Below are 23,486 nucleotides of genomic sequence, written 5' to 3'. Positions count from 1 at the left end.
AAAATTACTAATCGTAGAATTGCAGTTTTTTAGAAGAAAATAGGTTGCTGAAAAAGTATAGACATGTGAAAAAAGATATCTTTAGTTTTCGTTAAAAAAATTTTCAATCCAGATTCGTCTTCTCCATTTATGTCTAAAGTGAAGCCATTATTCTCTTGATGATAATTTAAAATGATGAATTTTCTAAGATCATATGACTTCCTTTATTGATTAAGGTTGCATAACTATCTATGATTCAAATTAAATTAGTAAGAGTTGATCATTCAAAAGTTAAATGAATAAAAAAATTGTAGGTTTAAACAACTTTTTTAATTCAAAGTTAAGTAAAAACATATTGGCAAACGTCCTACATTAAGTTCGTTAGCTATGTTCCACATTTTCTTTTCTTTACAAGCAGAAGTGACCTTCTTCTAGCGATACTTTTAAATATGTCACATATTCGTAAACAAAGTGTTGCGTAAATATTGGTCCAATCAACTGTTCATATCTTAAGTTAATTCACTAGCAGCTTATTGTGTCGTATGTTCAGCTTATCGTGTCGTAATTTCGTTATAGAGTAATATAGAGTGCAAATGACAACAACTAAAGAATAGTCTGCTGCAAGTCTTTTTTTATTATTATAAATACTTTCCATAAAACTGATTCTTGCTTAGTTCAATAGAACTATTTTTTTACAACTATAGAGAGGGTGCAGATAGAATCAACAAAGAAATGGCCTAAATACCTTTTATTGTGGAGCTTAGTATTAACTGTTGTAATGAAATAATGGATGAAATTTAAGTTCAGTTGGCACAAATACAAAATCTGTTGTAATGTCAATACCTCCATCAGTAGAAAAGTTTTAAGCGAAACAGCTTTTCTTTTTAAATTGTGTGATAAAATTTTTCAGGGGAAATTTTTTGTTTATTATAAAACTCTTTGGTTTTTAACTTTTGCTTTCTCTGGAACTAAGAAGTTAAAAGGGTTTAATTGATTTTAAAATGCGATGCTAAACTTAAACTTTATTTTTTTGGTGTTGAATTTGGTAATTGCAGTAGCTTGATTGCTGCCTGCTCATTTACCCATTTATGTAATTATATGAGCATATTTGTGCATATATAATTATTACTTTTTTTACGGATTGTTACATGCCTCAGGCCTCCCATTTTCTATTACGGCCTACCTGTTAAGTGGTTTCCTACCTTGGTGCTGACAGTGATGCAGATTTTTAATCATTAGTTATTGTAATCATCATCAAAGTTAAATAAGAAGATCAAAAGGTTTAGTTATGAAGAGAGGATTGGGAAGGAGATATTCAAAAAATGGGAGTTAGCTTATTGTTGCTTTGGAACAGAAACTGAACGGAATTTGAACTTGGTGCAAATAATTAACATACAAAAAAAAATTCAATTTATTTAATCTATAAAAAATAAATATATACATATTAACATATATCTAAGGCAGATAAATAGTAACGAACATGTAATGTTGCATTTCTTTGTTTCACTATTTCTCTTTCTTAGAAAAATTTCTTTTTCTCAATTTCTCCATATTACTTCTAATGATCAAAACATTCCTTGTAGAGAGTCACGTAATACCAGTGTTCCTCTGATCCGCAGCACAATAGATGCAGTAATATTTCAAAAGCATTATTTCCAATGTGGTAAACTGCCATCATTTGTGAACATTTATTTGAAATTGTGCTCCTCAAGGCTCGCAGCAAATCGGAGGTCGGGAAGGACTTTATTAAACCCTTCGTAGCCAGCAAGAAAGTAGGTTACAATTGTACCTTTTCCCTGAAAAGACGATTTTTTTGAAAACAAAAACGCAGAAAAATCTATTAAAAAAAAAAGATACAATAAAAACAAACATAAACAAGAAACTCATCAGAAGCTCGATTAATTTCTCTGACCTTCATTGTTACTGGTCCTCTTTCAACCAGGTCAAAACCACCCAGCTCATTTAGTAGGGCGAAACATTCTGGACTAACGTGGACGCGAAGAGCTTTAATGATATCAAAAACTTATATATCAAGAATTGTTTTTAAATAAAGTGATTTAGCTGAAGGGATATTAAAAATCATACTCACCTAGCCCACTAGACTCCATACGCGAAGCATAGTTCACTGTATCACCGAATAAACAGTATCTGGGCATTTTTAGACCAACAACACCAGCCACCACAGGACCTATAAGCGATGACAAAAGAAAAGTTGATTACGACAATTATCGAACAAGTTTTTTTTCCTATAGTTTTAGAGGAATCAAATGAAGTAATGTTTTGCTATTAACTTGTTGTAGTCGACCTTAGAAATGGTATGAACAGGGAGATGAGTTCTTGCTTTGTTTAAATACATGAATATCTAACCTGAATGAATTCCGATACGTAATTGAAGTCTGGCCTCTGGCTTGTGACGTATCTTAAAAACGGTTGTTGCACTAAGCAGATCTAAAGACATGCGAGCTATCTCCCCAGCATGGCGGTTTCCGTTTCTTTCTGGAAGTCCAGAAACCACCATGTATGCATCTCCGATTGTTTCTACCTACAAAGAAAAATGACGCGAAATTATGTAATTACATTTTTGTGTAAAAAAAAAAAAAAGATTATAAGCGTCATCAAATGCTACAGTTTTTTTTTTTTTTTTTGTTTTTTTTTTTTCAGAAATTTTTTCGATTTAAAGTTAGTAAATTGACACTTTTTTGATACAAAATTCTGAACAATTATTTTGTACTTTACTTCATTCATTTTTTAACCTATAAATTTGCTACATTAATGTTTGATAACATTTTTTTTAACTATTTTTTTTTTTTGTTCAAAATTATTTTTCAAATATATATAATTTAAATATGAAATAAATATACAAATTTAAAAATTCAAATAAATATATAATTTCAAATGGTTTTTTGTAATGAAATATTAGTAGAAAAAAAGAGGTTTATGACACCATTAACAGGAGAATTTGTGTTAATGGTGTCTAACTTAATATCCAGTGAAAATAAAAAAATGTGTTGACACCTTTGTTCTATTAAAATGATGCAAATATTGTGAATATTGGGACAAAGAAAGGTTTTTCAATAACTGGTAAAACAACAACATTTGTCTTTTTTTTTGTGGTAGAAACTAAGAAATGATGAGGGTGACTTCCTTATAGTTCCTAAAAAGTAGACATTTTTTAGAATTTTTTGTCAAACTTTTCCTTTCAAAGAAATAATGAACTTTAATTTTCATTTTTCTTATCACTATGTCTATTAGGTTTCACAATGCCTAAAAAACACTGAACCTGCTAAAATCTCATATATATTAATTAACTATGTATTAAATCATAATAACGTTAAAACAGCATATTTTTGTACATTACATACCTTATAAACATCATACTGGTCACAAATGTTATCAAAACATGTATAAAGATCATTTAACAAGTCAACAACCTATCAGTAGGAAAAAAACTCTTGTTACATGATGAAATTTCTACTTATTTGTGTTTAAGAAAACAAAGAAATATAAAACTAACTTAACTAAATTTGAGGATAGAATTAAACTACCTCTAATGGAGTGCTCTCTGATGCAAGCTTAGTAAAACCAACAATATCACTAAAGAAGATGGTAACCATAGCAAACGATTCAGCTTCAACAAATTCCCCTCGTTTCAATTGCTCAGCGACAGTCCTGTAAAGTTTTTAATAAAAATAGAGCCTGCTCTTTGCTGTTAGCTTAACATACACTCAACAATGAGTTATTAATTACCTAGGTAACATTCTATAAAGAAGTTCATCAGTTTTTGCTTTCTCATCTTCAAGCTGCTTTGTGCGATCAGCAACAAGATCTTCTAAATGATCTGTATACTTCTCCATCATTTTTATCATATTATCTACAATGTTGATATTTCTAAAAAAATTTTTATTGGTGAAAATTTTTCATTACACATTTCTTTATTGATCACTAAATATATTCCTATAAGGCGAAAGCTTACTTTCCCCCATTCAGCTTTTTTAGGATTTTGTTAATTTCATCAAATTTTGGTCGTACAATGGGAACCTCGTCCCAACATAAATTCATTAGATTATGATACTCAAGGTTACCAAGTGATTCAGGAACCAAGGGACGAAATACTGGATTTGTACCTTTCTTTACACGAGTTACAATTTCTAAACAATTGAATTAAATTTAAATACTTAATTGAACTATAGTTTCAAATTTTTTTACATCAGCTTAAGTAGGTTACAAAAAATTTATACCCTTTGATGTCAGTCCTTCGTACATACAGTAAGGGTAACCTCGTGTAATAATTTCTTGCAAAATGATGCCATAGCTATACACATCTCCCAAAACAGAATATGGCATCTCAGTATTTTCAATATGCTCTGGAGCAGTCCAGAGTAAATCTTAAAAAACCAATAGATACAATAATAAAAAAGCCAATAGAATTCTTTACTTTGTTATAAGAAAGAAAAGGTACTGTAAAAATAGTTTTGCTTACTGTTGTAAATCTGAACTTCACTCCAATCAACATCAACTGCTTGACCTTCCTTAAATTTAAATAATCCAAAATCTGTTATTTTACAAACCCATCTACTATCAATTACACAGTTTGTTGACTTTAAATTACCATGGACACCAATCGAGGTATTGTGATGCAAATAATGCATTCCCTAAACGAAAAACTAGATGAATATCAACTTTATACAGTCATAAATTATATCCTAAAAATACTCAAGCCTTAAGTAAAAAAACTGCAACCGAAACTGAGAAACACACCCTTGCAATATCAGATGCAATTGAAATTTGGAACATCCAATCAAATTTTAAATCTTCATTAAACAAAACATCCTAAGAATGAAAAATATTAAAAAATCAATTGGTAATTTGAACAAATTTTCAATCATTGAATTTATGTAACTGATAGAAGATTATTTAAAAACAAATTACTTGCAAACTTCCTTTGTTGCAGTAATGGGTAATCAAACAAATATTTGGGTTAGAAACGCAAGCACCAATAAATGAATTCACATTTTGATGCTGAAGCTCAGATACTTCTTTTAACTCAAGAAGAACCTCTCTGTTGAGCATAACTGATGATTTACGTAGTTGCTTGATTGCAACGTAGTTTCCCTGAAAATATTTCCATTTAAAGTCAGAATTTTTATAGAATTTTGTTAAATCATTCAAGATTTAGCATAAAAACTTTATAATAACTAATTATTATTAATAATAATTTAAAACAATAATTATACAAAAAATATTATAATTATTATTATTAATAATAATTGATAACAATAATTAAACAAAAATCAATAAGATAAAAATTATAAAAATTAGTACAATTATATTAATTATAAACTATATTAATTGTTAACTGTATAAATTATTTATTATAAACTATATATAACATCTTTATTATAAATAGTAATTATTATTATAAACTATATATAACATCTTTATTATAAATAGTAATTATAATTATAAACTATATTAAACATTAAAATTACAATTCAATCAGTACATCAAAATTTTGTCTTTTAATAAAGATAAAATGAAAATATACAAGAAAAAAAAAAACACCTATAACTATTAATATCCTATTATTTAATATTTTAAAAAAAAAGTTAAAATTTTTGAATAATAAATAATACATTTAGTATATTAAAACTGAAAGATAAAAAAAAAGTAAAAAGAGTAACTTGACGTTTTTTTCCCCTTTTTTTTTGATTTTGTTCTTTTATTTTTATACTTATTTCAAAGTGTCATTAAAACAGGGAGCACAAAGAAAGAAAGTTTACAACTTTTTTTCAAAAATTATTTCATCATTGCTGCTTACATAATCTGATGTGCTAATCTAGTAATCTGGTCAAGTAGCCAAAAAATTGAAAAAAGATTGTCAAACCCTCAGAACTATGTTTGATTATAATCATGCAACTTTAACCACTCAACCTCTCAAAAATTGAAATTCTTGCAATCAAACAGCCTTTTTTCTTTTTTTTTCTTTTTTTTTTTTTTTTTTAAGGAGGGAGGGGGGTGGTAGTGGGGGGGTGGGTGGAAAAGTAAATGGTAAATCCCCCTTAAAAATGTGAAAGTATAATAACCTTAATGAGGTGCTTTCTAGAAGTATATTTTTACAAAGGTTGATTATAATAAGATTCTCCATATTACTTCTGTTTATCTATTCCACCTTTTACTTTATGACATCCACTTTCATTTAAGTGTATCAAAAATAAAAATACTTCATCTGAAAAATTATTTTTCTGGTAAACACTCTGCATACTTATTCAATGTTTTGTTTTACTTACCTTCAATATTTAAAATCTATAGGAATAATGATTTGAGACCTTGAAAAAATAACAAAAATTAGATAAAAATTAAATAAAACAAAATTTAACTTAAATTCTTTTTACCTGTAGTAACCCTACTCTAGTGAAAATCTGGTTATGAGTATCCATACCAGTAACACTGGCCAAGGATTGGTTGCTACCTTGTGACATAACCTTAACAACAGAAAAAAAGTTTCCATAAAAATATTAAAAAGAAAAAAAAATGAAGAAAAAAAAAAAAAATAGAAATGTGTCATTCTTAATTCTTGTGAACACACTTTATATTGATTTATTTTCAGTTGTTGCACACCATGTATTTAACATGAAAGGTGATTAGAAATTTTTCAAAATATTCATATAAGATAAAAAAGATTAACTCACAGCATTCTTGCTAGTAGACTTAGAAACTCTTCCGTCAAATACAATGTCACTGAACTTTACTTTCCATTGCTGAGCCATCAGAGCACTTTCAAATGCTTTTCGTCTGTAAAATTGAAGTTGTAAAATTATAAAAATGTAAAAAAATCATAAAAGAAATATGATTATTAATACCAATAAAAATAATTAAAAAAAAACTAATGATATACAAATCGCATTAATAAACCTTTTAAAATATAAAAAATTTTATTTAGAAAATAAGTTCTTTTAATAATAGAAAAAAAAATTTTTTTAATGATAAAAATTTCTTTGGTGCATTTATATCTAAAACATTTAACTTTAATGCATTATTTATATATGTACATATATTATATAAGTACTTTATATGTATATATATTATATAACTACTATATATGTATGTATATTATATATGTATTTATATTTCTATTATACTCATGTTTTGAATTTTTTAGATCTTCAAGTTTAATGCTGCAACAAAAACACTCAAATATTTTGTTTTCAGTTTTGATGTGCAAGCATTGATAACATTCAAAACATGCGTTTATGTACATGCATTAAAACATGAATATAAATACATATACTAAAACACAGGTATAAATCACACATTAAACTCAGGTATTCATTAAAACTTAGCAAAAAAAAAATTGTTTTTCAAAGAAGTGAATAAAAAAATATTATGTTCTACTTGCTTGTAATGAACAGTGGTGAAAACAAAAACTGATACAAGTGCAACTACTCCCAAAACACCACATACAGCATACACCCAGGGTTCTAAAACAAAAAACTAGTAAAAACAGGTTTTTAAAAGATACAATTAAACAAAATTTAGTAAAATCATAAATCAAAACTAAACTGCTATACTTATGTAAACTTCAATTTAGAAATAAATATTTAATAGGACTAGTTTATATCCCTAATAGTGATATAAAACTCAGCTGATAAATAAAACTAGTGATGGTGCATCTGCCAACCTTAGGACATAAATGAAATTGAAAAAAGAAAAATTATGGCTTGTTAACATTCACTATGTTATTCACCCACTTGAACTGATTGTCAAAGAAACTGTAAAAATATCGTTTCCAAAGGTTTTTTCCATTACTTAGAAGTTAAAGACTCAAAACGAAAATTTGAAAACAAAAATTGAAAACAATATTTGCAGAATATAGCACAATCATTTCAAAGTTCAGATAACAAGCTGTGTAGTAAAGTTTTAAAACTTTTTGTTTACAGTTCACAACTTAAGTGCTACTAATTTTAAATAATGATCTAAAATTAGTATGTGTAATATAAATTTATTGCACAACTTCCTGCTTCAATAACTGCATTTGAATAGAAAAAGAAATTTTATGTAAAATCACTTTGGAAGATATGGCTTGCAAAGAACTTCATTAAGTAATTGATTCCAATCTTACATCTAAAATTCAATTTATCATGTGAAGACTTTGTTATAATACATTGCACATATTCATAAGTTGGACTGAGAAAGCACAGTGATGAGTTGATCAATTTAGTTTTAAAAAAAAAAACACAGCAAAATTTACTGATAATACAAAAGCTTTGATTACTGAAAGGAGATTTTTTAATTTCCACAATCAAAGAATAAAAAAAGATGACTTCGATGTACATACAATATTAGTTATAATGCAAAGAAATTAAACAATTACTCAAATGTTCCTAAAATATTTCTTGAAGAGAAAGATAATTCATTAACAGGGAGGTTTCAATTCTTATTGTGATAAAAAAAAGAGAGTAAAAGATGAACAATTTTTGAAATGTGATTTATGAAAGAAACAGAAATGTTTAGCAAATAGGTTAAAACTTTTAAACTTGCTAGCCAAACACCACACATGTCAAATATACATTTTTATTTCATATTGTGTTTCTATTTTTAACTAATCTTTCTTTGATGTAGATGTAAAAAAAAAAATTTTATTTTACTTCAGTACAGTGAAATTATCAAGTTGGAGTACTTGCATTAATAGTCAAGGCCAATCATTAAATTTTGTATTGTACAATATACAATATGTAGATCATATTTGTACCATGAGTAATATGAGAATGGAAATTCATTTTCATTGACATTATTGGTCATAACATAAATATAGTTAAGAACTTGACTTCTATTTAAATACAAAAAAAAAAAACAATCATGCAAAAGATTTTTATAGGTGTGCAAAAAAAGAAACTCACGCGTTGGTGGACAAAGTTCATTATTAAAGCCACATTTAGGTCTTCCTGATGGTGGTTTTGTTGTTTTTCCAGGCCATATAATAGGATTTACAGTCAGCATTACCAATTTACCTTTATCAACAAAGTAATTAGCAACACGCTTAAATTCAAGTCCTTGCACATTCTTTACTTGATAGTGAGAAAGACGATCACCATTCTGATCAATAATAACTTCTCCAGAAGCACCTGTATAGATAATTTACATCTAATATAAGGATCCTTAGAAAAAAATTAGAATAGCTTTTTAAAACATTATTAGCCTATACTTAAAACTGCAAAAGAGAAAGCAGTTGATGGTTCATTCCCAATAATAAATAGCATACCTTGAAATGTAAAGTTTAACATGTTTCTGATTATTTTATATCCATCAGAGATACTTCCATTTTGGTTTAAAGTTTTATTCAGAGCATAGGCATATAACATTGCAGCATCATGTAGAAACGCTGCATAACTTTCAACCTTGAATGAAAATACTCTTTGCCAAAAATATTTTCACAGAAAATAATCTCTATTACAAAAATGAAATTTCAAACTAAAAACAAAAAACAAAACTTTGATATAAAGAAAATATTGCAAATTTAAATTAAATACAAACTTGCTCTTTTTTGCAATAAAGCTTATAGTTTAGACTTTAAATATTATGGTTGATTTCAAAAAATATTTTAACAAATATTGAACAGTAAGTATTTAAAAAGATACCTCAGCATCAGCTGGCATTGTGTAATTAAAAGGGTCATTTTTCATCTCTTCTCTGACCAGCAGTGAAAAATTTTTATAATTTGTATCATCTGGTACAAATAAACTAATATCAAGTAATCCGTCAAGTGCATCACATTCTTCTAAATCTTTAGCTGATGCTGTTTTACTGAGACAATCATGAAACACCAGCTCATATGCGATAAACACATAACCAGCTGTTTTTAAGTTCAAAATCTTAGCTTGCATCATAATTTTACGAACCAAAGTACTATAACCGCCAATAAGGAATACTGTAAAAAAGAAAATGTTCTAAATGGTTTCACTTATAAATGAACAATATTATAATACTTTATATGTAAATATATGTGTGTATGTATGTATGTATGTATGTATATATATATATATATATATATATATATATATATATATATATATATATATATATATATATATATATATATATATATATATATATATATATATTTACGATTTATAACATCTGATGATCGCTATTGCGTGAAACTTTAAATAATGTTATATATTATACTCATTATTTAGTTTGTATAACAAAAGTAGAAGAACTTCTTAAGCTTATAAAAAGCGTAGTTGTCAGAAACGATTTCTTCTATATTCTATATTGGGGTGAAAAAGACATTTTTTAGAATTATCATTTCTTATGGGTCTTAAATTATCATTCCTTTAAAATTTCATAGTGACTGCGTCAGATTTAATGGTTTTAACTTTGTTTTTAAGAAAAAACACAAATTATTTCAATTATATATAATTTTTATTGAAACATACAGATATTATTCATATTAAGTCTTATCGTTTTCCCAAGATTCAATTTTCTTGATTTTTGCTTGTATATTAACGTTTTATATCTTCTATAATGTGTGTACCTTTCTAGAGTGCCAGCAACATTTTTGACAACTTTTTTCATCTTTTGACTATGACTTTTTTTTTTAGCTATTTGACTAAAAAGGAGGTTTAAAATAGTTGTTAATGTTAACTGATCATCTAGAACATATGCTGAGATTAGAGGGGGAGGGGATAGTTTCAATTTTCCAGTCTATCAAGAGTATGAGGCTATCAGTTAAAAAATTAAATTTGTTGGGACAGCAAAACGATCTGATTGTGTTAAGTTTAAAGAAGCCCTCTTTTTTGCACCAATTATAATTCCAGTTCCTGCTTTCTAATTTTGTTGATAGCACTTAATGAGATATTCTTTGAGAGGCAAAAGTATGAATTTCTTAGAAAAGTGAATTGACCCATATCTATAGCACTTAGGCCTTTTTTTTTTTTTGCCAAAAAATTGGACTATAAAATGAAAATTCAAAAATATGAAACATTAAAGCACTGCAATTAAACCACTGATGGTCCTGTAGTTCAGCCATTTATAAATTTAAAAATTTCTAAATCGGATCTCATCCAATGCATTAAACATATTAACCACTCTAACCATTTACAAAAGGTTGTTTCAGCTTTTTGATTGATTACATTTCTAATACCTGTATTTACATTTGTACTATCTGCACCTAAAACTTGCAGAGATTTTGTAAAGTTCTGTTATTGAGAACAGAAATTATTTTCTGTGATGCATCAACAGCCTTCAATGGTTGAGGGTCAACATGGAATTTATCTATTACCAGGAAAAGAAACAAAAGCATATTGATTTTTTTTTTCAAACTTTATTGTTTTTTTATTATAAATATACTTCTCTTCTCTTATTTCATCATGTTTCCCATCAAACTCAATGCAAATAATAATCTGCTTTTCTTATAAGTGTGTTTCAATATTTCTTTTTTTCCAAAAATCTCATTGTTTTAGAACTTCTTTTTAGCTCTAAGATATTGTAAGAGCCTACTTTCTTGTCTTTTAGAAGAGCATTTACTAATTGACAAGCATATTTGATTTATCAGTGCAATCTGTTATCTAGCACAAATCTGGATGATTCTGTTTGTTTTGTGGTAATTTAGTACTTTTTTTAAATGATGATATTTTTTGTTGACTTCAATTTAAAATTCTGCTGGAATATAATTTCTCAATGGTTACATATTTCATCATCACTATAAGTGGTAGCTAATCCTACACTAATACCATTTTTAACATGATGCACTTCTTTGGACAGTAAAATTTTGTTTGTATTTTATTGTTTTCCTTTTTGTCTATATAGTCAATTGCCATATTCCTTAATCCTATTTGATCAAGCCCAAAAATCTCATTCTGTTAATGGAACTTTTTCATTACATTGAGATTGTTTAAAATCTCTGTTTTTATTACTAAAATATTTGCAAGGGCATAAATCAAATACTTCCTCAAAAGACTGTATAAAACTTCAATATGTGGCTGACATCCTGTTTTCATTTGAATATTTAAGAAGTCTCTGTGCAGCATCTACCAATTATGAAAGCTTAATAAAATTATTGTTCAAAGCAAGCACTGATATTCTATTAACTAATTTGCACTCAATAAGGTAAAGATAATAGCATTTGAAACTTTAAAATCTGAATTCACTTAAGATTCTATACATACTATTGATGAAAGTATCTCATTGATGACAGAGACTGATGCTTTTAATTTCATCATATCAGTCACACTTTATGAAGATGTAAGGCCTGTAGCCTTTCACTCTCATACTCTTTAACAAAGTAGAAAATATTTCTTATCAGTGGAGAAAGAAGCTCAAACAACTGTTAAATCCATAAGCGATTGGAAACACTTCAGGTTTGTTATTTTTTACTCATCACTGACCAGCGTTCTGTGGAATTCATGTATGACTATAAATAACACAGAAAAATAAAGAATAAAATTCACTTTTATGATATCCTCTATCCCAGTGGTCCAAATACATTCTTTACATGATTTGCATGTTGCACATTGCCATTTTGAAGTTACTCACATCCATCTTTATAATTCAGGAGAAAACTTTTTTAGGAGAAAATAAAAAGCAGATATGCTGAGATAGCAGGATATGTGAGGAAGTAAAACCAAAACAAAACTGCCCAAATTTTGTACAGTAAGTTTAAATAAATCAGCCATTTGAAAATATATCTATTGATTTCAAAAGGCCGTAAGCTTCTACAACCCCTGAACAGTAAATGTTAACAAACTATTGATGAATACTCATGTTTCTCTTTTCCCTATCCTGTAAATGATACGACCACTAAAACTGTGATTAACTGATTACCTGATTTTTTTTCCATGTTTGGTATGCCAAGCTATGTCCATTCGGATCACTGATCATCGTCAATTTCTAATGAGTTCAAGGAGTGTTTCTTTAGTAAAGGATTTGCTGCAAATCAAACTACCTTATACAGTCCAACTGGAAATGGATGAGTTAAAAGATACAATGGTTTTATTTGGAAGGCAAAATTACTCACTCTTAAATCTCGACACTTTCATATATCGTCTTGGAAAAGAATTTTACCTGAAGCTCTTCATGCTACAAGATCTCTATTATGTACTTCTACGAATTGCAGTCCACATGAACGTCTTTTCAACTATTAACGAAGATCATCATCTGGGTCCTCAAATCCTTCGTGGTTTATCAATTCTGGACCTGTATTTATGAAAAGAAATGTGTATCAAAGCAAATACGAAGATTCGGTCAACAAAGTCCATCTTATTGATGCAAATCCTTTATACCCACATCTCAGATTACCTACTCTTACTGGAGCAGGTGGTGGAGTACAAATAATCAATTCGAATTTGAAAAGAAAATCGAAAATAGATTAGTTGAGATCTTCAGAGCTTACTCAAGTAATGGACAATCAACCTCGCAGACCTATGATAGAATTGAAAGTCGTGATTTGAAGATTTATTTAATATTATTTGCAAGGAGGGTGAATGTTATGAATGCTGCGCTACACATATTCTTTATTTCGTTATTATATATGTTATCATTTTTGCGATAGACTAAATACAATTCTAGCGCTTTTGAGCCAACATAATATTTGATTATTCGTTATAGTGTTTTTCTGTATTTTCAGGGATCAAGCTAATATTAAATATCGGTGTTTTGTTTTTATTTTTATATTTTAATTTAGAGTATTGAGCTCATGGCTTAAATTGTGTAATACTGACTGACTTTGCCTCAAGTGACCTTGATCAGTTCGAAACCAGTAAAAAATATATAGTTCGTGATTATAAGCATGTTACAAATCACAGGTCGTTACAAGTTGTGATTTACGAATAAAACGTATTGACCTAAATATGATTAAGTACCAAAATAACATTGAAGAAGAAATGATGAGTGACTTTAGAACAGACTCATGGAACTGAGGATAAAATCTGTTTTTGTGATGTTCGGGAGTTTGTTCAATAAAGGGTTCACTTTTTAAAAGTTAAACCTTGAATTTAGGAAAATTTTGAACCAATATTTTCAAAGGAATTTTTAAAGTGATTGGAACTTTCGGATTATGTTGTAAATGAATTGGTTAGTTTTACTAGACTGTGCAGCTATGATCATAATTACCATGATTATCATAATTACCATAATTATCATAAAACCTCCGAAGTATTTTTTAAGTGATTGAGTTTCTTTTTAAAAAAATTGTGCAATAAATATTTTTGAAAAAACTTTTAAACGAATTGCTTATCCTATAACATTTGTATAAACTTTATTAAAAAAAAAAAAAAGGTTAATTTGTTTTTAGATTTCTGATTTACGAAGTTTTTTTTAAATTTCTCTAAATATGAGAATGTTTACTTTTAAATTGAGAATGTTTTTTGTTTTTTTTATGTATTAAAATATTCAATCAAAATTCATTTACCTTAATGAATAATCATAATTTATAGGTCAAAATAGAATATTCCATCAAAAGTTAATTAAAAGTAAGTTAAAACAGACTTCTTAAAAGGTTATAAAGATGACGAGATTGCAAGATGACAGATTTATTCAGTTTAATCAGTTATTAATTTTAAAATGTATATATTTTCCTAGTATCTTGACAAATAAAATTTTTTAAATTTTTTTTATAAATAATTATTATAGCACACGAACCAAGGATTATAATAACTAGTTGTTCGCTTTTTCAAAGTATATAATTTGTAAGGAGCATGTTTAATGAGAAAAGAGTTTAAAAATTCACCAAATATTTCTTAATAAATTATTAGTTTAAGTTTTTGATGTAATTTTTTGAGACAAAACCTCGACATTTTTGCTTGATTATTTTCTCCTCGTTTTTGCTTAGCAGCCGTTTTAAATATATGCACAGCACTCATTTAATAATTCCGTTTGTTTTTTTATAAATACGGTTTTTGCAAGAATGATGTAGACAACAAAAGCCGTATTTATAAAAATATAGACAGAACTAATAAGTATATGCTGCATCATAACGAACCATTTGTCGTAAATATTTTGATTATGGGATTATTTTTTATTATTCAAAGATTAGTCACTTAACAATTTTATTTTCTTACCAAAAAGTTAAATTAAACATGGAATTAAATCCATTTGATGATAGTGAATCCTTCTCTCGGAACACCCTTCCGAACACTCTAAAATAGATTGTATCCTAAGGTTTAAGAATCTTTTTTTAAAGTAACTCTTTCGTTTCAACCTTGGTCTTTACCTTTTACTTTATTCTTAACCACCGTACTTTCTTTGAAAGCGTAAAGAGGAACCATATTTGATAAAAGACATTTATTGTTCTGTATTGAAGGAAAAATATTTCTTTACAACTATTATGTCACAAAAAAAGTTGTAAAAGGTTTCAAGAAATTGCCCACGCTAGTTAAGTATCATACAAGATTTATTATTTTGAGACTTTAAGTGATTAAAAATAGAGAAGTTGATTGAAAAGCTGCAACCGAAACAACAATGTTAGGTATGAAAGAACGCTCCAGGATCAGCCGCAAGGAGTTAGCAAATAATAATTTCCAAGAATTACATTAGAAATAATCTTAAATTACAGCAGGAACGTCATCCAGGATCCAGACAGTATAAAAAAAGACTACGGAGAACTTTTTTACATTAAAAACCAGAAATTAAGGTTGTATAAATGGGAGTGCATTAAGGATTGGTTTAATTTTAGTAGGCTTGTGTAATTTCTCGACAGGTCACATAAGCCAACACATGTGCATAGAAACATTGCAGAACTGAATGGCTCCATCAGCAGCCATGCAATTTGATAGAACCGTAGGGTTGCAGTTTTAACGAGATATGGCTCCTTCCCATACAGCTCGCATTGTTAAAGCTTAAGTGGAAGAAAATTAACTAAATTTAATCAAACCATTCAAACCATTGGGGCCTGGATGGGCAAGTCTGAGAAAGTTCCAGAAGTAGCGCAAAAGCAAGAACTAGATATCAATGGGAAAAAGTTCCAAATCAAATTTGCGGCAATCTTTCATCAAAACTGTGCAAAAGTAATAAAGCTTAGAAAAAGAGATTTTTCTTACATATTGTGTACTAAAATTATGTCATTGGATTTTATTGGTGAATTGCTATTCGCAATGACCTGCGTTTTGTAATATTTTCATAAACCCGAATTGAAAATTGATTTCGTAGATCAATTGGTATTATTACTTTAACACTCCAATATAAAACAGTGATTAAAAAAGAGTAACTCGCTTTTTATTACGAGTTCCAAAATAATAAATTTGTGGTAGAAGAGATCTCTCTCTAGTCGGAGAAAATTCAACAGTCTATAGATTCTTTTATAAAACCCTGATCAGTGGTTTATATATAATTTATATTATTTTATATATAATTTAAAGGCCCTGGAATAATTTTTGATTTTTTCAAAATCACGTTTTGTCAATTTTGCAAATAAGACTACGAAACCATTCTGACAGTTCTAACTTCATGAACATTGTAACCGTTAAAACTGAACTCATACTTAAAGATTTGTAATTTTAAAATATGTTCGTATGGTTAATTGTGTAATGATCATCGTGGATACAAGGGAGTGAGATAAAATTTCTGACTTAGAAATATTTAACTTTGTAGCTTTCAAATAAAATTATTGAAAAAAAAGGTGCGTGGTTCAATGCGTCCCCAGTCCCACCCAATTCAACGGTGATGGTAGTTATCTGCCAAAACAAAATGCTTTTTCAAACTGCTTTGTTAAAAACAGCATTCATATGAAACATAGCAGTATCCTTGATATGAAACAGCTGAAAACAACGAGCTCAAACTACTAAATGATTACAATTTGCTTTGAAATCTGGTTCGAGAAAACTTTTTTTTAAAAAAAAAAATGGCTGCAGCACTGAATAAAAAATGGCTGCAGCACTGAATAAAAAATGGCTGCAGCACTGAATAAAAAATGGCTGCAGCACTGAATAAAAAATGGCTGCAGCACTGAATAAATCACGATTATTGCTAGCAGCGGTAGTTACTAAATACAAATGCGTGAACTTATTTTTTGAGTTGATATTTGCCTCGTACTGTTTTTCTGAGGTAAATCTATAATTTCTATTCAGAAATCCTTTTTTAAAAATAATAATTTCGTTTTTCTTTCACCAATAAAGTTTATAACCAGGTTTTTCTCTAAAATGATCCTTTTAATATAAATTTATTATAACATTAACTGTGCATTTAAATTAACAAATGTTTATATGAATGTTTTTATTAATAAGATTAAAGAATATTATATATATATATATATATATATATATATATATATATATATATATATATATATATATATATATATATATATATATAATATATATATATATATAACATAAGCTTTTTAACTCATGAACAAGACAGTGGTTTTTACTTTATTTTAAAAGAAAGCGTTTTTTTTATAATTAGCTAAACATTTGCTTATTATTTGTTTTCAAAGTATTTATATTAAACAAATATAAAAAAGAAAAGCTTTTAACATATATATAAAAAAATACTTCAAAGCTAAAAAGGGTAATTATTTTTAAACACTAAAACAACGCTTCTTTAAGTTATAACAAATTTATCAAATTGTAAAATGACGTAATGCATTATTTTAGCATTTAGCGTCTTCGTCTTGGTTCGTTTTTATACTGATACGATACGATACAATTATTAGTTTTAGTTGCAGTGTTATAAAAAATTGAGACAGTTACTTTTAAATTTTACGATAAAAAAAAGGTAATGGCAGAAATGGCATTAGAATTGCTCTAGAAGTGGCATGTAGAAATACAAAGAAATCTGATATTTGTCCTTGGTAAATAAAGAGCGCATTAAAAGTACAGAAATAATTTTGAAACCCACAAAAGATTTGCGTAGAAATGTACAAAATTTAAATAGAAAGAAACTTTGGATTAAAAAAATTTAAAGTGTTGTAAACTGTTTTAAAATAAAGATTTTTTACAAAAAGTATTTCTCCTCTTAATAAAAACAAACTTTGACTCAAGAAAGGTTGTGGCTTAGAATAGTTGTACGTAATATCACTTTCAAAGTTGCACTTTAGGTGTGCAAACTTCGCGAGATTTACGAAGATAAACTTTCGTAAATCTCGCGAACTTTGTTTTCATTCGAAAGATTATCTTTACGAAAACCAATAATCGTTGATTCGCGAAAGTTTACATTCGTGAAAAAATGTTTATGTGAAAATTTCGCGAATTTTTGTATTGACAAAGGTTTTCCTTGTTAAAATTGACACATTTTAAGTAACTAATCAGAAAAAAGTTCTTTGATTTTTCTTCATCAAGCTTGATCACCTTTAAATAGTAGCTACATACGTCAACAAAAGCTTTTTTAACTTTTTAGAAATATCAAAAATCACAAACCTCCGCATATCGATTATGAACAAGTAAAATACGTCGAATTTATCTTAATTCAGAAATGATAATATTAAAACAATAAATGTGTTGATAAATTTTTAACTTATAAAGTAAAAAATGAATTGTTTCGTTCATGAGTTACGAGAAGTTTTTGAAATTTTTTTGAATAGCAAAAAAAAAAAAAAAATGTAAGAATGTAAAAATGCAATGAAAAGCAAATTTTAAAACTTTACCATGAGACTTTTTTATTCCATTTAGCAGGCTTTGCTTGATATCTTCAGCCATCGGATTATCATTATCATAACTTTCTGTGTAGGACACTTTAAGGCCTGCTTTTTCAACATGTCGCTTCACACCATTTGTGATGTCTTTCCAAGTGTCTAAATATTTTATATTTTCAACTCATTTTTTAAAGACATTCTTTTAACTATTTCAACAATATTTTGATTGCTTTTAAACATTAGAAAATACAAAAACTACAGCGGTAATATATTAATGTTTTAGGAATCTTTTGTTATACTATATGTAACATTATATCCGCGTGTGGAACGGTGTCAAACCTTTTGTTATTTTTGCGTTTATCTAATAAATGTTTAAACTACCACCAAAAAAATCTCAATGGTTGTGATGCGCTAAAGTTACATTCATTCATTTTGTGGGGACATTTATGACCTTTTTGTTATATTTCTAAAGCAATTGTAAAAACAAAGCTCCATAGAGCTGACATTTTTAAATATAAAATTCATTCTTTTCGGTTAATGACGCATTAGGAAATTTCATCACGCCGCATTTTGTCTGCGTTCAATTTTGTAAAAATTTTAATTACTTTTATTAGTTAATTACTTGGAGTTATTTTTTACTAATTAAGTGTTCAAACTTAATTAACTTAAAACCGCTTTTAATGATTAATCGTACAATATACTTGCACTTTTAGGATTGATGCCATTTGGAAGAATAATCTTATTTGTTTGATCATTCAAATAGAGATCAAACCAATAGGATCATTGACAGCACAATCAGGTTAGTTTAAGCAGCTTTATAATTAGCTTCAAAACGACTTTCTGTGGAGTATTTTCGACCTCAATCTGGTCGCCGGTTATTTAAACCGTAAACCGTAATGTGTGAAAAGATACAGCGTTTGATTAATAAAAAACATTGAAAATTTTGCACAAACTTTTTATGAGATATTACTTCATTTTAACTTTTATCATTTGTCGGACTCAATTTTATTTAATCTACACTTTTTATTGTTAGAAAAGTCGTTTGAAGAAGAAAAAAATGTATTCGGCCAGTTGCCAATTTACGATTACTTACTCGGGGGATTAACATTAGCATGAAAAAATTTTAATTATTAAGCGGAATTTTCGAAAAAGTAGGAAAATAGTAACAAACAACTTCCTGCCTAATTTGATAGGGAAAAGTTCATTTCTGCGAAACTTTAACGAAAAATGGTTTTACGTAAAAAAAAACAATACTGTAAACCGAAATTAGGGAGGTGGGGAGGGAAATTGAATTTGCAGGAAGTGGCTAGAATATTTTTCACACAGTCAATTATTAATTCTATCATCAAACGGTATGATAGGATTGGCTAAAATGATTTTACACGTCTTTTTGTTTTAAAACGTGAGGAAAAATCAGAAACGTTTTAGCCTCTTGTAAATTTTTTTTTGGCATTGCAAATTTATTTTTTCTTTATATAATTATCTGTCAATTATATATATATATATATATATATATATATATATATATATATATATATATATATATATATATATATATATATATATATATATATATAATAAAAGTATTATAATATAAAATATAATGCAACATATAATAATATATGTAAAAATACCTGTTGTTGGAGAGATAATTGCGATTTCCGTCCATTTATATTCTGACATTAGTTTGACAATTATTTCCCCAGATTGATTGTAAGCACCAATAGTCCTAACAAAATGAGTGTAGATAGAAGACTGTGACAAGTATGAAGCCCCACATCCATAGGAAACAATCGGTAGGTTCCAATGAGATGCCAAATATGCCCCAATTTTACATCCATCACTACAAGCAGGCCCAATTATAGCATTGATTTTATCTTTAGTAACCATATCAATAATAGAATCTAAAGCTCCGCTTTCATTACATTTACTATCCCTTGAGATAAACTTGACCTTATAACCCGGTAGCAGGTTAGGATCTTTATTTATCTTGTTAACAGCAATTGTGATACCTGAAGCAAAACGGGGTGCAACTGGCCAATCACCAGACCATGGCAGAGCCGCTCCTAGCAGTATATCTTCCAGCAAAAAACTTTTTTGAATTTGCGCAAAAATGAAAGTAATAAAAAACAGGAACATTCTGCTATCCAATAAATTTTTAAACTAAACTAAAAAGCAAAGGAATGATTAAGCAAAAATAAAATGCAATACAACACTTCAACATATTTGATTTTAAACAGCAGATTATTGAACAACTACTTCTCAAATATCTTAATTTTCTGAATTAAGCAGCTCATTGATCTTAGATATCAAGAGCCTTTTCAATTTTTTCTTTTTTCTTGCGGTTAGTAATCTAAAAAAGAATCAACACACTTGAGTGAATTTTTTTCATTTGTAATGAAAATACCAAAGTTGGTTTCTTTTTGGTATTGTCATGAGTGACGTTAATATTGAAGTTTCTCGTAAGATTTGCTGCATAAAATATTGAAGAAAAATTTCTTTATTCCAAACTTTAGTTCGAAAATGGAAAAATTATCTTTCATACGGTTGAAAATAATTAAAACATTTTGTTGGCTTTTACAAACAAAACAAAAAAGTTGCTTTTTTTTACCTCAACGGTGGATGATGCCTTTCAGTTTTTTCTTCGATCAAAAAGTACTTTACAAACGAAGGATTTTTTCAAATAAAGAGAAACATAAAAGAAATACAAGAGCTGTCAGTTTTCATGTGCAAACAGATTAGCGACCTTTTATTTTTTTATTTGTTCTTCGACACCGAACCAAACTATGTTTGAAGCTGAACATTGTAAACAAGCCCCTTCATATAAAAATGTAGAAGTTCCTTATCATTAATGCTTTACTGTGAGTTCCATTGTATGCAATTGCATTCCGAAGGCTCTGAATTTTAAGAAGTTTATCGCTGCTAAATATTTACAATCATTGATTTCATATTAGTAAACGTATAAGCTAAGCAATTTTATTTTGGCAGTCGAAAGAAACAAAACTAAGGTTTGCTTTCTTAAAAATGTTATTGCCTTTCTCTCTTCTTTACCCCCTCCTCCCCAGCTTCCCCTAAGCATGGTTTGTTAGTTTGCTTAAGAGATTACGAAGAGAAAAAGAATTATTTAACAAACGATGAGCAACTTAATTACTCATGTTGATTAAAAATAAGAGAGAGAAAAAAAAACAACAAAAAAAAACGAGAAATTCAGCAGCAGCATGACGTTTTCGATTATAAGGTAACGGTCTATTTTTTTAGCTGTTTAAACACACAAAAAAAAGCTTTTTTAATTCTTCGTGATTTTGTTCTGCTGTTTATTGAAAACAATTCTGAGCACATGCATTTGTCTGGAATTTTTTGCAGTTGATGTTTTCCAGGTCATACTTTTTAGATGATATATCCCAGGTGGTATCTTCCAGGTGATATTTGCTTGACTTTTTGAATTGGGATTGAACAACGTTCTTGATTTTATTGGGATGGCATGGTAATCAGAGAGCAACCTGCATAACTCTTTCAAGCTTTCTCAAAGTTGAACTGAATGTTGATACAAAAATAGCGAGATGTATTTTTTTTTGGAAGAAATGTTTTTACCCAAAAATAAAGGTTAGTTCTTGAAGAGTACTAAAAAAATCTGTCTGAACTCCTCGTTTTTTAAAGATTAAAACTCGTTTTTAAAAGATTAAAAATTATCAAGTATTAATCATTATTTTTATAGCAGTCTGTAAATTTTTTATAGAATTATCATGAAATTCAATGTAGATTAAAGTGAATTATTAAAAAGCCTATTAATTCTTTAGAAGCTAATAATGTAGTTGTCTAGAAAAACTTTCTAATACATCATTTCCTTCTATTTCTCTGAATCCTTAATTTTTAAAAAGCCATCCACTAATGGTTCTCTACTGAAGCAAACTTTGTTAAAGATTTATTTCGAGTTACAACAGCATAGAAAATCTTTTTTCTTTTCTGTTTTTTTTTTTTTTTTTTTTTCTTTCCGATTGTTTAAACTCAACTTAAAGTCAAGAGAACAAAACGATTAACAAACATTAACAAAAATCAACTGCGGCATGAAAACTAACTGTTAATCAGTAGTCCAAACACCATACTATTAAAAAGGTACAAAGTAAATTACTTCAAGGAAAAAACGTCTTTATGACATCATTATGCACCAATATTAACGGCTTTTCCCACTTTTTTTTTATAAACTACGTTTTAACAGGACCTACCTCCAAATGATATTCTCTCTCAGAATTATTTATCATTCTTCCTCAAATGTTCGTAAATGAATTATGAATGAAATTGAATTTGATGAATGCGATGACCTCATTCTTTTAGTCGCATGATTATAATAACTTGCGAAACGCTCTTCTATCGTAGAACTTAACTTAGCCGCAGATAAATTAATGTACTTTGAAAAACTTAATTAATTCGTCATGAATTCTTTATGATGGATTTATTCTCGATGTTCAAATCCTATTTAGTTTTTATCTCATTCAGAACATCATTTTTATAAACATCAAGAGAAGTGTGTGTTATGTATAGATCATGAAAAAGAAATGAAAAAAGCTTTTGTCTCAGACATAAAATGTTACGCGTGCTTCCATTTATTAACTTATTAAACGACATTCGTTATTTGTCGTTGACCGTAGAGAATCTAATCTCTATTATCTATAACACTCTCCCTGCCAAGCAATTATCTTAAAATTATTTACACCTTTCAAATCTATTCGTTACAGATGTAGAATTACTATTTTAGCATAAAAACGGTTGAGGCAGAAAAAAAGCCTCAAATAACAGCTATCTATCTTAAGTCTTTGTTGGGCTATAGCTACCGTGATACAAATGTATGGTGCGGATATTAAAGTTTTTGCCGACATAACAAAAGCATGCTTTCTTTAACTAAGAAAGTTCGTTGGAATTTAAGAAACACAACGGAATTTAAACT

The 23,486-nt window shown here is 28.1% G+C and overlaps 1 protein-coding gene across 5 annotated transcripts; it reads right to left on the bottom strand.

Moving 5' to 3' along the window:
- Positions 1-1,507: 1,507 nt before the first annotated feature.
- Positions 1,508-22,869, bottom strand: LOC145186455 (atrial natriuretic peptide receptor 1-like). 5 transcript variants are annotated; one of them, XM_090070416.1, is made up of 21 exons: positions 22,768-22,869; positions 20,179-20,712; positions 18,557-18,703; positions 9,615-9,904; positions 9,239-9,374; positions 8,877-9,101; positions 7,376-7,457; positions 6,669-6,771; positions 6,372-6,461; positions 4,909-5,091; positions 4,738-4,809; positions 4,460-4,631; positions 4,218-4,364; positions 3,953-4,127; positions 3,727-3,867; positions 3,525-3,648; positions 3,342-3,410; positions 2,347-2,521; positions 2,069-2,167; positions 1,892-1,983; positions 1,508-1,775 (listed from the first exon to the last, which is right to left on the bottom strand). In XM_090070416.1, exons 2-21 carry the CDS (start codon positions 20,681-20,683, stop codon positions 1,668-1,670), a joined length of 3,135 nt encoding a protein of 1,044 aa, XP_089926542.1. In that variant the 5' UTR covers positions 20,684-20,712; positions 22,768-22,869; the 3' UTR covers positions 1,508-1,667. The 5 variants fall into 5 exon arrangements, with proteins under 5 accessions (XP_089926542.1, XP_089926541.1, XP_089926543.1 ...); XM_090070415.1 differs by lacking the exon at positions 22,768-22,869 and adding an exon at positions 21,156-21,241; XM_090070417.1 differs by lacking the exons at positions 18,557-18,703; positions 20,179-20,712; positions 22,768-22,869 and adding exons at positions 12,802-12,867; positions 13,042-13,173.
- Positions 22,870-23,486: the final 617 nt, after the last annotated feature.

Source organism: Hydra viridissima, unplaced genomic scaffold, assembly GCF_058129835.1.
Source record: "Hydra viridissima isolate aposymbiotic clone 2 unplaced genomic scaffold, HvirCarnegie_v1 scaffold_13, whole genome shotgun sequence".
Lineage (NCBI taxonomy): Eukaryota > Metazoa > Cnidaria > Hydrozoa > Anthoathecata > Hydridae > Hydra > Hydra viridissima.
This window is presented reverse-complemented; position numbering and strand designations above follow the sequence as displayed.

Coding starts and splice junctions, on each gene's coding strand:
- LOC145186455 (XM_090070416.1), bottom strand. CDS start 20,683: ATGTTCCTGTTTTTTATTACTTTCATTTTTGCGCAAATTCAAAAAAGT. Junction 9,102..9,238: donor GTTAAACTTTACATTTCAAG/GTATGCTATTTA, acceptor TTATCTATACAG/GTGCTTCTGGAGAAGTTATT. Junction 7,458..8,876: donor TGAACTTTGTCCACCAACGC/GTGAGTTTCTTT, acceptor TTTTTGTTTTAG/AACCCTGGGTGTATGCTGTA.